This window comes from Nasonia vitripennis, chromosome 4 (assembly GCF_009193385.2).
Source record: "Nasonia vitripennis strain AsymCx chromosome 4, Nvit_psr_1.1, whole genome shotgun sequence".
Lineage (NCBI taxonomy): Eukaryota > Metazoa > Arthropoda > Insecta > Hymenoptera > Pteromalidae > Nasonia > Nasonia vitripennis.
The window spans coordinates 30,578,467-30,593,278 of NC_045760.1; the positions used below are offsets into that span (position 1 = coordinate 30,578,467).

General features: G+C 43.4%; 2 protein-coding genes across 4 annotated transcripts; both read left to right on the plus strand.

The window, feature by feature from the left end:
* The first annotated feature begins 1 nt into the window (after position 1).
* Positions 2-7,921, plus strand: LOC100122226 (multidrug resistance-associated protein 4). 3 transcript variants are annotated; one of them, XM_008216535.4, is made up of 16 exons: positions 2-864; positions 1,791-1,901; positions 1,977-2,108; positions 3,003-3,207; positions 3,433-3,658; positions 3,744-3,900; positions 3,960-4,209; positions 4,276-4,470; positions 4,530-4,816; positions 4,898-5,081; positions 5,165-5,499; positions 5,578-5,837; positions 5,915-6,145; positions 6,253-6,743; positions 6,819-7,466; positions 7,538-7,921. In XM_008216535.4, exons 1-16 carry the CDS (start codon positions 785-787, stop codon positions 7,619-7,621), a joined length of 3,876 nt encoding a protein of 1,291 aa, XP_008214757.1. In that variant the 5' UTR covers positions 2-784; the 3' UTR covers positions 7,622-7,921. The 3 variants fall into 3 exon arrangements, with proteins under 3 accessions (XP_008214757.1, XP_001605829.2, XP_008214758.1); XM_001605779.6 differs by having other exon boundaries at positions 7-864; positions 6,211-6,743; positions 7,538-7,902; XM_008216536.3 differs by lacking the exons at positions 2-864; positions 1,791-1,901 and having other exon boundaries at positions 2,021-2,108; positions 2,990-3,207; positions 6,211-6,743; positions 7,538-7,902.
* Positions 7,922-8,244: 323 nt separating this feature from the next.
* Positions 8,245-14,780, plus strand: LOC100122210 (multidrug resistance-associated protein 4). Its single transcript, XM_001605762.6, has 17 exons — positions 8,245-8,650; positions 9,241-9,354; positions 9,473-9,610; positions 9,821-10,028; positions 10,375-10,600; positions 10,672-10,828; positions 10,896-11,148; positions 11,224-11,418; positions 11,485-11,771; positions 11,850-12,024; positions 12,090-12,424; positions 12,507-12,715; positions 12,790-13,020; positions 13,080-13,409; positions 13,472-13,701; positions 13,779-14,086; positions 14,159-14,780. Exons 1-17 carry the CDS (start codon positions 8,577-8,579, stop codon positions 14,433-14,435), a joined length of 3,747 nt encoding a protein of 1,248 aa, XP_001605812.1. The 5' UTR covers positions 8,245-8,576; the 3' UTR covers positions 14,436-14,780.
* The last annotated feature ends 32 nt before the right edge of the window (positions 14,781-14,812 follow it).

Sequence of the window (14,812 nt, forward strand, 5' to 3'; positions counted from 1 at the left end):
CATCATCAGCTGAGCGGCTCAGCTCGGCAGTCGCTCCGCGCTCGGCAGCGAGTCACATATATCTTCGTTCTCGCATATAGTGACTCTCGACACGTAAACAATCGCGTTTGCGAGTGTCTTCCTTATTCGTCTCGCTGTGTGTCGTGTCATCGAACGTACGCGTGTAAATTACTCATATCGTCGAATTTATCAGTGATCGACAAAAAAGGCCGTAAAGCGCGTAAAATCGGTTGTAAAATTGCGAAACGATCGCGCAAACAAACTCAAAGGGTACAATCGTTGTTTGAACTCTCTATCGACGCTGTGGATTTATTCTGCAGATGTAAAGTGCGTATGCGCGCGCATCGGCCCGCGTTTCTTCGAATTTCCACATATAATACTTGTACACAGTTCCTGCAGTTTTGAAAAATCGCGCTGCTGCATAAAGACACTTGCATAACGGTTCTCTCTCTCTCTCTCTCTCATGACACATAGTCACAGACAACACGAGAGCTTTGTCCGCAAGAGACATACTGGCGATATATTCAGACAAACAACGAGATTCTCCACTTCCATCGGTATTGACCAGATAAAATTCAACCGATCGATCGAAAAATCGGTTCCTGCCGATCTGAATTAAAAATAAAAGGATCGAAAAAAGACCGATTTGGCCTGGGTATATATGCGATGCTGATGACTGAGGCTTATCTGACGCCGGTAGTATCGCTGCGGAGCGATCGGCTCCCCAGCGACGACTGTTGCCCGAGTTCAAGTGTCACGAGGAGCGACGAGAGGTGAGGAGGAAATGGACGGCTCGCAGAGGAGAAAGCCGCCGAATCCCAGCCCCAAGCTCAAGGCGAACTTTGTCAGTAGATTGTCCTTTTGGTGAGTTTTTTTTTTTTTGAAAATTTTTACTTCTAAATCGGTGTATACAACTTGTTGAGTCTACGAACGAATCTTGAACGATGATAAGCCTGAGTTATTGGAAAATTTTGCTATTGCGAAAACTGCGGGAAAATCTTGTAGCTATGCTTCTTTGTGTCGACGATCGTTTTGACGCATATTATGTAAAGGCGACTACGAAACTTTTCCATTTGATAATTAAAAATCAAGATTCACTAGAATATCGGTGTCGCTGATAATCTTAATGGCAAAACATCTAAGTGTTTCTCCGCGATCTGAAAGTAGTAGAAGTAAACAATCACCTGATCTTTCCTAAATTAAATTCTTTTACTTTTGCAATAAGTGCACGAGTCAACAAAAAATCGTAAAATCCACTAGTCACACAGCGCACAGAAATAGACTTTCCATTGTTAAGCGAAGTGTGCGCAATTTTACTGCTTCTCCGGAATCGCATTCAAACGCGAGATATAATTATCAATAGAATTTCAAATACAAATTTTTTCGCAGATGTGCACACATTGCAAAATTATGCAACTCATCCGATCAAATAAAACGATCTTCGGCCTATGCTCGATAAAATTTATAAAGACCATTAGGTGAAACAGCATTTTTTTAATTCAATGGTAATATGTCAGCCGTATATGATCGATTACTTCGTTGGCATATCTGTTTCCCAGATTCAAATAACATAAAATTCTAAATTATTGTTCGGCACTATGTCAGGCAATAAAATATCTCGATATAGAGATGAGTAAATGATAATCGCACGACCTCGTGAGCGCAGGTTTGTCAAATTTTTCGCATTAATTTTCAAGTGCCATTTATGCCCTTATTAAGCTATCGCGATCGACGATACTTAAAAAGCGATGTCGGTAATAAAATGAAAATAAAAATTGTCATATTTACAGGTGGCTCGGCGATTTATTTTGGGACAGCAAGCACCGGAATCTCCAGGCTAACGACCTCTACGATGTTTTGCCGGAAAACGTCAGCGAACCGTTGGGTGATCAATTGGAAAAGTATGTAAACACAAAGTTGTGTCACGTGCGATATATTCGTTGATTTTTACGCAATAATTCATTGGATTCGTATAGATCGTGGGAAAAAGAGCTGAGAGACGCCGGAGATAAGAAGCAGAAGCCAAGCCTGTGGAGGGCCGTCATAAGGACGTTCGGCTGGCCGTTTGTCAAATATGGATTCAGCATGTTTCTTCTGAACGTCGTTAAGTAGGTCGAATTGATTTTCATTTGCATTTTTCTTTTGCTCGACATGTATATCACTCGATGCTAAATGCGTGAATGCATGGCGTCATTCTAAATCTATGAAAAATTCATTAGTCAGATATACACCGGAACAGTATAGTTTCTTCGCTGTGTTCGAGTGTTTTGAGAACGACGCGTGGGCTATAATTTTCAATTAAGTTGATTACTGCGTCGCCAGCTGTTATATTGTGCGGAAGCGTAGATGCCGCTATATATATATATATATACAAGCGCGACTATTATCTATATTACATGCATGTGTTTTATCGTCACGGATATAGGTGTGATTTACGACGCTGTAGTACGTCTATAACAATGTTTTATTTTATTTTTCACTCGTCGTAACTCGTTAATTTTCATTTGTTTTAAAAAATTTAACATATGATTATATTTTTTTGTAACAAATCTCATTCACTTCGATTCATCCTCGAACGTCAAGGCAAACAATTAAAAGCGGCATCTTCGCTTTGAACAAACAATGTCGATAAATTTCAGTCCAAACATAAACACAAGCACCTAAAGCTTACGTAAAAATGCAGACTTCGAGCTTTGATTATTGATAAACATCTGCAGCGAAGGAATATCGTCTGCGCGAAATAATTGCAAAAAATTGAGCGCTAAATTGCGCGTACAATGTATACCAGGCGAATAATAAGTTGTCAACAGCACACGATATCGCATAACGATCTGGTTTATTGTACACTTCTTTCTGTAACTTAATCCTAACGCGCAGATTGTGCGCTAAACTCGTTTGCCATAAAATCGCGAGCTTCATTGCTTCCTGCAATAAAAATGTAGTCTCTTTGCGCAGCTATTTTAGGAATAACAATTAGTTAAAAAAAAAGAAATGAATTTCAGAATACTCCAACCGCTGATTCTGGCGATGCTGGTCTGGTACTTCGACCCACAGTCGACGATGAGCACAGAAGAGGCCTACATGTACGCAACGGGTCTGGTACTCGCGACGATGATGAACACGGTTATCGTTCGTCAGGCGCACCTCGGACTTCAGGAGATCGGAATGCGAGTGAGGGTCGGCTGTTCTTCTCTGATTTACAGAAAAGTGGGTATTTTTAAAGTAGCCATTATATCCTCGAGATTCTATTGGCCTTGGACAAAAACAAAATATTGTTCTTCATCTATAAATAGGATATTCGTGAAGTGGGTAAACAGACCAGTAATAAAGTATAAGAGACGCAGTTTACGGCTCTATTAATAACGCCGGCGACGAGTGACATCTTTGTCGAGCTTTGAGTTCGTTTACAATTTTTCAAATTCATATTTTCAGGTACTGAAGCTATCCAGTGCGTCAGCCGGTCAAGCAGCGGGTGGTCTGATCATCAACCTTCTCTCGAACGACCTGACCAAGTTCGAGCTTTTCTGTCTGCATCTGCACTACGTCTGGGTCATGCCGTTCGTGGTCAGCCTCATGACGTATCTTCTTTACCGACAACTCGGCATCGCCGCTTTTACCGGCATCGCTTTGATGACTGTGCAGATACTACCGATGCAAGGTAACGATCATGTCGTCTAATCGAATGAATTATAAAATAAAACTTTCATGATTAATGTTAATGTATCATTGTAAACTACTTGCAGTGTGCTGGTACAAGCTGACGAAGAAGCTCCGAGCCAAAGGCGCCGTTCGCACGGACAAGCGAGTCCAGCTTCTCGGAGAGATCTTGAACGGCATCCAAGTGATAAAGATGTACGCCTGGGAGAAGTCCTTCGAGCAGCTGGTCTACCTCGCCAGGAAGTACGCGATCCAAAAAATACTTTGTGTATGCTAAATTTGATCGTTAATTCCATCGGCAGAATCGAGATCGACGCCCTACTGAAGCGGTTCTACGTTCGAAGTGTTCGAGTCGCCTCGACTGTGTTCACCTACCGATCAGCTGTGTTCTTCACGATTCTGGTTTACGTCCTTGAAGGACACGTCATAGTGGCCGACCGGATATTTTCTATGATCCACTACTTTGCTCTGGTCAGGACCATCATGGCGTCGTTCTTCCCGGAAGCTGTGTCACTGGCTGCCGAAGTCAACGTGTCTATGAAGCGGATAGAGGTATGATTATTGGTTAGATGTGGATGAAGATTGATGCAGGATGAGTGGTTCGATCTTCTGTTTCAGAACTTTTTGCTGCTGGAAGAAGTAGATCCCGAAGTCAAGAGACTAGCCGTCAGCGACGACGGTCTGGTCGTCTCTATGAAGGACGTCAGCGCGTCCTGGGAGAAAGAGGCTAAAGCCGATAATCTCTGCGATATTAATGTATCTGTACCGTTGAACAAGCTGTGGGCTATCGTAGGACCCGTTGGTTCCGGAAAGGTAGATTTTTTCGTTAGAATCGACTTTTCAAAAATTCCAAACAAAAATCTCATTTTCAGAGCACCTTTTTGAAACTGATCCTGAACGAGCTTCAGCCACGCTCGGGTCAGGTTCTCGTTCGCGGCAACGTGTCTTACGCCAGTCAGGAGCCCTGGCTGTTCAGTGGTTCCGTCCGCGACAACATCGTTTTTGGAGACGTCTACGACGTTGAGAAATACTATCGAGTCACACAAGCTTGCGCCTTGTTGAAGGATTTTGAACAGTTGCCCTATGGAGACAGAACACTCGTAGGCGAGAGAGGAATGGCCCTCAGTGGAGGGCAGTGCGCCAGAGTTAGTTTGGCGAGGTATACCGTGCAGTTTGACTTTTTAAGCTATAACGAAGCTGAGAAAGATTTTTAATGAAATTTAATATTATGTATACTTAGGGCAGTTTACAGAGATGCCGACATTTACTTATTCGACGATCCCCTTTCTGCGGTGGATAACCGCGTTGGTAGGAGTTTATTCGAAGACTGCATCAACGGTCTACTCAAGGGCAAAACCCGCATTTTAGTTACGCATCAAGTTCAGTATTTAAAGCAAGTGGATCATATTGTTTTATTGAACAACGTGAGAGTTTCGCAGACTTCGTAGATTATTTTGGATACTGTATCGAGTATGCTATTTAAAAAAAAATGTGTGATGCTTCACAGGGACGATTGGAATTTCAAGGAACATTCCAGGACTTTTACAACAACGAACAGTACCTCAAATACTTGCCTTCGAAGGAAGAGGTGGAGAAACTGCCGTTGGAAGAAAGTGGCCTTAAGAAGATAGAAAAGGTAGAGCCGGTTTCGAAATCCGATAAAGAAGACGATAGGGAACCGAAGGAGACCGCAGAGCTTTTGGCCAAGGGACGAATCCCGAAATCTCTGTACCTGAAATACTTCAAATCCGGGGCCTCGTACTTCGTATTTGCACTTCTAATGATGTGCTTTTTATTGACGCAGTTGGCCATCAGTGGGTTTGACTATTGGATAGCTTACTGGTAAGCAATCACTTATCTTCTAGTATTATACTGATTACGTGTAAAGTTTGTCATCGGCTTCGTTTTGGTTTGTTCAAGGACCAAACAAGAAGAGAAGCGAATGAGGTTGTCTCTGAATATGACGACAGCTTTGGATCCAGTCAATACGGACGACTTTATAAGTGAAATCACGGCTGTGTCCGTCTACGGAGGTTTGCTAGTCGCGATCGTAGTGTTGTCAATTGTCAGAAATCTTTTGTTTTACAAGACTGTTTTAAACTCCAGTAAAAATATCCACAACAGAATGTTCTCTCGGCTGGTCAGAGCACCGTTAAAATTTTTCAACGTCAATTCTACTGGTAAAGTAACGAATTCATTGCAATTTGTATCTATTTAGCTTTAGAAATGTAATCCCGTAATTGTCGCATTACGATAGGACGGATAATAAACCGATTTTCAAAGGATACCGGCACTGTGGACGATACACTGCCAACGTCGTTGCTGGATGTCAGCGAAAGAATTCTGATGACGACCGGGATAGTCATCCAAATACTCGTTGTTAAATGGTGGTCGATATTTCCTATGCTGGTGATCGGCTATCTCTCGGCAAGAGGCAGCGACGTTTATCTGTCGACGATGCAGAACATCAAGCGCTTGGAAGGAAGTGGTAAGCATTAAAATGTCAGTGTGATCACTGCCAGCTGCAAACTTTACCATGTATGTCATCAACAGCCAAGAGTCCAGTCTTTTCTATGGTGAACACTTCGATGCTAGGTCTTCTAACCATTCGCTCCTGTCGTGCTCAGAAGATAGTGAGTCGCGAGTTCGACGCTCGTCAGGACGATCACACGGCGGCCCACAACCTGGTCTTGGTAGCAGCCGGAGCCTTCGGTTTCTGGATGGACATGATAACCATCAGCTTCCTGACTTTCGTTGTGTACAGCTTCATCTTTCTCGATGACAGTAAAACGTTCGCTGGCGATGTCGGCCTCGTCGTCATTCACATTCTCAATGTATGTGGTATGCTGCAGTACATGATCAAACAGGTCACCGAAGTGATCACTCAGTTCACCAGTGTTGAGAGGATGGCACAGTTCACCAAGTTGGAGCAGGAGGAGCCTTCCAAGACTAAACCCGCATCCATACCTGCGATAACCTGGCCCGAACACGGAGAGATCAGGTTTGAGAAGGTGTACCTCAGATATTGCGAAGAGGACGAGCCCGTTTTGAAGAATCTCAATTTGACCATCGATCCCAATAGCAAGGTAAACCTAGAGATTGTACGCGAATTTTATGTGAAACCTTAAAGGCGGGGTATATAAACCTAGTTCGAATTCCAGGTTGGCATCGTAGGTCGTACCGGAGCTGGAAAATCATCCCTGATCTCAGCCCTGTTCCGGATGGCAAAAGTCGACGGCTCATTGCTGATTGATAAATTGGACACAAAGGACATCAGTCTTTTCGACCTGCGAAGCAAGATTTCGATAATACCTCAGGAGCCCACGTTGTTCACAGCTTCGCTGCGCGATAACCTGGACCCGTTCCATCAGTACGACGACGCCTCGTTGTGGTCAGCTCTGGAAGAGGTCGAGCTCAACAAGATGTTCGACTCACTCGACCACCTGATCGAACGAGGAGGAAACAATTTGAGCGCTGGTCAGCGTCAGCTGTTATGCCTGGCCAGAGCTATCGCGAGGAAGAACAAGATTCTGGTACTTGACGAAGCCACTGCCAACGTCGATCCTGCTACCGACGAATTCATCCAGAGGACTATAAGGCTGAAATTCAAGGATTGTACGGTGCTAACGATAGCTCACAGATTAAATACTATTATGGACAGTGACAAGGTGCTCGTGATGGAGGACGGTGAGGTCGTCGAATTTGATCAACCTCACGCATTGCTGCAGAAGAACGACGGTTACTTCTCTAAAATGGTGCAGCAGTCTGGAAACGCGATGTCTCAGCACCTGAAGAGAACAGCTGAGAGGGTAATTATATACTAGCTCATTTAGAATCGAGTGAAGCGTATTGTTTTGATGTTTGGAATTTCAATTTACAGATATTCAACGAGAATGTGAAAAACAGTTCAAAGAAATCAGTTCCTAATGGCGACGTCAACAAGATTTCGAGATCGCAGACGTGACGTTTTCATCGATTTCGTAGCCTAACACAATGAAAGTTTTCAACGAGTCAGCCAGATCGGTATTTTAAGAATGTGTTCTGATGTTGTCGAGTGTGTACGGCAGACGCACAAGTGATTTCTGAGCATATGTATTTGTATATAATTATATCGGTAACGTGTAAGATAGTCCATACTTTACAAGTGTCTTACAAGAACAATAAGTTCGATGTATAAGTTAAACGTGTAAGCTATTTTTGTATAATTTATAATACTAATACAACGATAGCTATATAGAGCCTAAATAAAAGAAGAAACCATAAACGCTTCTCGTCTCGAGCTTTCATCTAGGTCTAGTCTAAAAATAGCCTATAGGAACAATCACGGCGCGTTCTTATCAGCTCCGAAAAAAATCCAAGTCCAATCCTTCTCCAAAGCTCTTCCCCATCACAATATATCACAGCGGAAATTTTGAACGCTCGAAAAACCACGACGTTCCGGCAACCCGCCACGGCTGACCCACATTATATCGCACACCGGAATCAGCCTCGCCTTCGAAATCGATCCCACTCTCTGCCTTATCTCCCAACCCGATTATCCCACCACAGCTGACAAGAACTACCGCTCTTTCCTACCCATCACAAATACACGAGCGCTTGTCGTATAAACGCGTCTGCCCAGACTCTGAAAGCGCCAGTAGTCGTTTGATTATTTTCGGCGCGAGTATAGCGCGCAGCTAACGGTATAACGTAAACAGCTCGTGTGTATAAACGTACACGTATTGGTAGTGGTAGTAGTCGAGAGCCGGCGAGGCCGAGAGCGTAATCGCGATGTGGACACGGCGTTATTGCGACAGTGCGGTTGTACGTGGTTTTTAAAACGGAATCGTCTCCGGCCCGATGTATCATGTGGCTTTTGTGCTTTGGGATGTACTGTGATACTGCAGTGATCGAGTGGAATTTTTAACACAGAGAAGGCGATGGAGAAGAAGAAGAAATCGAGGAACCTGAGCCCCAGGCACAAGGCCAATTGTTTCAGCAGATTTGTGTTCTGGTAGGCGGACGCTTGAAATATTGAATAGAGTATTATTACTATTTTTGTTTAAGTTCGAGACTCAATAGAGAAGAAAATAGTCAAGTCGGCCTGAAAAGAACTATGTTAAAACGAGGTCAGAGTCCACGCGGCGGCAATTTACAGTATATCATTGCATGTGTAATTAAGCGTATACCGTGAATATCAAGAGCGCGCGTAAGCGAGCGTCTATAGTAGCCAAAATCGGTACACTCGACTCTCGAGAGCCACGCGCGAATCCGGATGGGTTTCCCCCTGATTTATCGAGATATGAAAAATTATAGGAAAAAAATTCATCGATTTTATATCGTTCGAGCGGTTTCTTATCGCACTGCTTTCGATCGAGATTTGCGGATGCTATTGTGAAAATTACACGTCTGGGATGATTTGTTTATAGACGTGCGCGCTAATGTGGATTTACGAGCTTTCGTGCGCGAGAAGAGATAAAATTAGTCTGTCTTTGCGCGAAATTTAGAGGCTTTTTGTTTGACTGTCGATGATAGCTGCGCCTGGAAATTGGAGTACTGTATATGGAAGGAAGTTTTAATTGATTTTAATTGATTTTCATATAGGTACCTCAAACCCCTGCTCGACTGCGTGAGAAACGACAAAGTCCGAGCGTCGCATCTGAGCTTCGATTCCCCGTCGAGCGACCGGAGCGAGATTCTTGGCAACAAACTCGAAGCGTAGGAAAAATACACATTATTTCAGTAATACTATCTCTCTTTCGGTTCTCCTCAGCGAAACGAGAGAGTTTTTTCTTATGAAAAAACATGTTTATGTAGATAACGATGATTTGCGTAGGAAATGGAAGAAGGAGGTGGAGGACGTAGCCAAGGCCGAAAGCGGAGGTCCGAGGTTGTGGCGAGCGATTTTTTGGGCTTTCAAGTGGTACTTCGCGCAGCACCTGCTGCAGGTGCTTTTCCTGGATCTGATCGTTAGGTTGGTTTTGAGAAATAAAATTCTCTAGAGGTCGAATGTGCAGTTGCAAGCGAATAAGGCTCGAATTGCTTTTAATCATTTTTTACTCGTATGGCTATTCAACGAATCAAGTCACGCGTCTCGAGTGAAATAAGCTTCTACGTATGCTAATGTCATTCAGTGTAGCTGAAAAGAAGTGTCAATTGAAAAAAATTAAAAATTACTCAACAGCGTAGTGCAGCCGCTGCTTATAGTCTCGAGCTTGGACTACTACAGGCTGCAGAGCGAGCCGATACCGATTTCCCACATCAGCTCACGCGGCGCAGCTTACGCTGTGCTTTTGAGCTTGCAGGCATTACTGGCGTCTCACGTGCGACTACAGCAGCGGGAAAACGGCGCCAGACTGAGATCGGCTTGTGCCTCCCTTATTTACCGAAAGGTGAGTGGAAGAGAGCAGACACACTGGGATAATATTGACAGATCGCGAGAGATTCGTGCTCTCGAGTGTTAATGGATGAGATTGATTGCGGCTGATGATAAGGAGAGATACGATATCTTTGGGATTGATGAGTAATGTGTATAATATTGTATTGGTGGTCAAAAGGAAAAACAAATTTTGAGAAGCGAATGATATTTGCTTTTGTTTCTCGCCGAAGCCAAAATAACGCGTTGAATTATTTTTGTCTCGAGTTTTTTTAGACCCAATGCGAGAGGATGTGAGAGTAAATGCCACAGAAACAAAAAAATGCTAAATAAGAAACGATTATTATTCTATGCTATTTCAGATAACTAGACTCTCCTGCTCGTCGGCTAGTCAAACGACCTCCGAAGCCATAATCCGCTTGCTCGAAGAGGACGTGAAGAATTTCGACAAATTTTTTGCCTACGTCCACAATATTTGGATTACGCCTTTACAAGTGATCGTCGTCACGTGTCTCGTGTACAACAAAGTCGGAGCATCTTGTTTGTTCGGAATTTTGCTGCTGTTGTTGCAAGGAGTTCCTGTAAGACGTACGTAGTGTTGTTGTACTATAAATCTTTACTCTCAACAATATATAGTAACATGTATGGGTTCGTTTCAGTGTACAGCAACAAAATAGCCACTGGCTTCCAGTCCAAAGTCGCGTTATGGACGCAGGAGAGAATTTCGATAACGAGGGAAGTGCTTCGGAAAATTCGAGAGGCGAAGATCTTCTGCTGGGAAGAGCTGATCGAAAAAAGCCTGTACATCAATCGACAGTAAGGATACACAAGTAATATCTCATTGTTCTCGTGTAATAACTAAATCAAATTTCAATTTGTACAGCTACGAAATCGACATCCTCAAAATCGCTTCCTTCGCCAAAGGCCTTAAATTGGCCGCCTACATCTTTTCCGAGTACACGTCGCTGTTCTCTGTGATTTTGGTTTACACTTTGCTAGGATACACTGCCTTCGAACACGAAAAGATTTTCCTCGTCGTTTTGTATGTTTACGTTCTCCACGAGTCCATGATATTTACGTTTCCAAAGGCTGTGACCACCGTAGTTCAGGCGAACGGTTCCGTTAAAAGAATCGAGGTACGATCAGGGCTAGCTCTTAACTAATCCAGCAACTATACTTCGAATAATCTGTTATCTTCGATATTTTTCTAGCAATTCCTGCGTTTAGAGGAAGTCGAACCGAACCTGGCCTTGTCGATGTTGAGCAACGACGACTCGAGCATTTCAGTCAAGGACGTCAGCGCCTCGTGGGCCAAAAATGCTAATGTCAATCTGCTGGAGAGCATCGACGTCTGTGTACCGCCGAAAAAATTGTACGGAGTTTCGGGACCAGTCGGTGCGGGAAAGGTAAATTTACGCTGAAGCTGTTTTTGCGAAGCATCTAATACTTTCGGTAAACACATTTTTTTACAGACGTCTTTTCTGAAACTGATACTGGGAGAATTGCGACTCACGTCGGGCGAAATATCCGTAAACGGAAGCATATCCTATGCCAGTCAGGAGCCTTGGTTCTTCTTCGGAACATTGAGAGACAATATTCTGTGCAGCGAAGTGTACGACGAGCTGCATTACAGACAGTTGACAGCTATGTGTGGACTGGATCAGGTCTTCGAGATTCTACCAAAGGGAGACGAGACTGTGATGTTGAGTGGCGAGACGAAGCTGACGGACGAGCAGCTGATGAAAATTAACTTGGCGAGGTTTGAGTTTTTTTTTGGCATATCTTCATTTCTCGAATACCTGCAGCCGTGAATGATTCTTGAATTTTTCGTTCGCAGGGCTCTTTACAGAGAAGCGGATATTTATCTTCTAGACGAAATTTTCACTCTTTTGGACGACAAAGTTTTCGAAGCCTGTATGAACGGTGTCCTGAAGGACAAGACGAGGATCATCGTCTTTGAACAAGACTCGCCGCTTCTGATGCTGGTTGATGAAATCATCTTGTTCGAACATGTGAGATACTCTTCTGTAAACATCAACATTTATCGCATATCTTACGAATTTGTTTGGTGTTACAGGGTCAAATCGAATTCCAAGGCACCTACGAGAGCTACGAGCAGAGCAGCATGTTCGTCGAGCCTCAGAACAGAAAGATCGAAGCTCCAGCAGTGGAAAAAACAGACGTGATACGCGTCACGACTTTACCACTGAACACCTATCATCATCAAGAGAAAAGCAAGGAAAAAGAGCCAGATGAAACCGAGGAGCTTCTGACGAAATCGAGTAACTCCGACTGGCTCTACTGTTGGTATCTGAAAACCGGTAGCTCTCACGTAACTCTCGGCTTCTTGTTGCTCTTCTGCATCTTGGCTGAGGCGTCCGTGTGCGGCAGCGATTACTGGCTAGGATACTGGTAGGATGATTTCATTTGTCGTATAAAAAATGGTCTCTTCGGTTCGAGTACACGATGATAACGCATATTCTGAACTGTACAGGACAGACAACTGGAATGAACCACGGCAGAGCGATGGCGACTATCTCATCTACGTCTACTCAGTTTTGGTCGTGGGAACGGTAGCTTTCTTCGCGTTGAGAAATGTCATTTTCCTGAAGATTTGTCTGGACGGCAGTGAGAAGACACACAACAAGATGGTCTCGCGATTGTTGAGAACTCCCATGAGGTTCTTCTACGACAATCCACCTGGTACGAACTTCATCATCTGCTGGCATTATCACATTTGAATTTTTGATAAAACGAAGATTTCTGTTCCATTTTAGAGTTAGTCCTGCAAAGGTTCTCAGATGACATCGGGCGGATAGACAACAACCTACCCGAGGCTATGCTCGAGGTGTCCCACATATCATTCGCTCTTTTCGGTGCGAGTTTACTTCTGGCTGTGATCAACTACTGGTCCATCATCCCAATCTGCGCGATAGGCTTCCTCTACTATAGACTGACTTGTCTCTATGCTTCGACGATTCCGAAACTCAGACTACTGGAGCATAGTGGTACGTTATTGATTCAATTCTTTTACATTCAATTCTGTCACGCTCTGGTTCACTCTCAGCAAGTAAAAAGACCCTCAGCCACGTGGAATCGACCATCAGTGGCCTTCCAACGATCCGAAACAGTCGAGCCCAGCGACTGGTCCTCCGAGGCTTCTCTGCCAGTCAGGACTCGCGCAGTTCCGCTCGGAATCTGGTGCTTTCTTCCATAGCTGGTGTCAGATTTTGGCTAGATTTGCTGCTGACCATTCTGGGAGCCTTGATAGTCGTTGGATTCATAGCACTCAAAGAAAAGCTAGTTTTAGACACTTCTTCAACCAGAATCGAAACGTTGGCGGGTATTGCGTTGACGCTCAAGCAGTTTATGGTGATCGCAAGGATGGCGAGATTAGGTAAGTATTATGTGATGCTTCTCTCAAGTCCACATATTATTGATTCTTTGAAAATGTTACAGGTTTGAAGGCATCAGCCAAAGTGGAAGAGCAGAAGGAACGTCTCCAAAAGATAGTCGGTTTCACTGAGCTCGAGCTGGAGGCTCTGTATAAAAACGAAGCCAAAGAGAAGCAGTTGAAGTCATGGCCGAGTAAAGGTGAAGTCAAATTCGATCATCTGTACGTCAGGTACAGTGAATCCGATGAACCAATTCTGGTTAATCTCGATTTCACCATTGAACCTGGATCAAAGGTAAGACAATCGTTTTCCATCTACATCTAAAGATCTTCAACCTTTAATATAATGATCGAATAAATTTCATATCAAAGGTCCTCGTTATCGAAAACGCCGAGTCGCAAAAATCATCCCTCACCTCAGCTCTCTATCGTCTGGCGGAAATCGAAGGATCTTTGATAATCGACAACATCGACTGCATCGAAAATCTGAGTCTTCATCAGCTGCGCCAGACAATAGCCTACGTTACCCAGGAATCGGTTTGCCTGGCGGAAAGTAGTAGTCCGAGAGATAGTCTTGATCCTGATGGAGAGTTCAAAGACGACGATATTTGGGATGCGTTGGAGCTCGTCGATTTGAAGAGGTCGTTTGCTTCTTTGGACCATTCGTGCTGTCAGCTTTGGTGAGATTTTTTGCCTCACAATCTTACATGTATAAAAATTCGTATATAATCTTCGTAAAATCTGAATTTCAGTCCCTTCAAACGCAAGCTCTTGTCCCTGGCTCGAGCAGCTCTTCGAAAAAGTAAGATCCTCGTGGTGGACGAGACCGCAGGAACCGACGACTCGGACGAGGTTCTTCAGAGGCTCTTGAAAGACAGCTTCGCGGATTGCACCATTCTGACGATCGCGTACAAGTCACGCGTGCCCAAATTACACTGTGATAAAGTAGTGGTGATCAGCGAGGACGGAGAGGCTACAGAGTACGAGTGTAGAGATGGTGGTATTAAAGACGACAGGATTTTTTCTTAGATTGTGATCCAGATATTGACATTTTTTTTATGATGGATGATAAATTAAAAATCTAAGATATGATAGTAACTGACAAATGAAAATTGTAAATATTTTTTTATAACGAACATTAACATATCGTTTTTTAAATTTGTAATATAAGCTTTTAGTTATAAGAAATAATTCCATAGTTTTAAGATCTCTAACTTCTCCTACCATTAAAATATTGTACATATCATGAACATTTATACAATAAGATATCGAGTATATTTGTATATGAAACGATCGAATGCAAGGACATGTGTGTTATCGGTATTGTTATTGTAAATAAAAGAAACAAAATAAAATAAAAGACTTATAGAAATACATCGAAGCGTCTTAATGAGGAGTGATTCTGA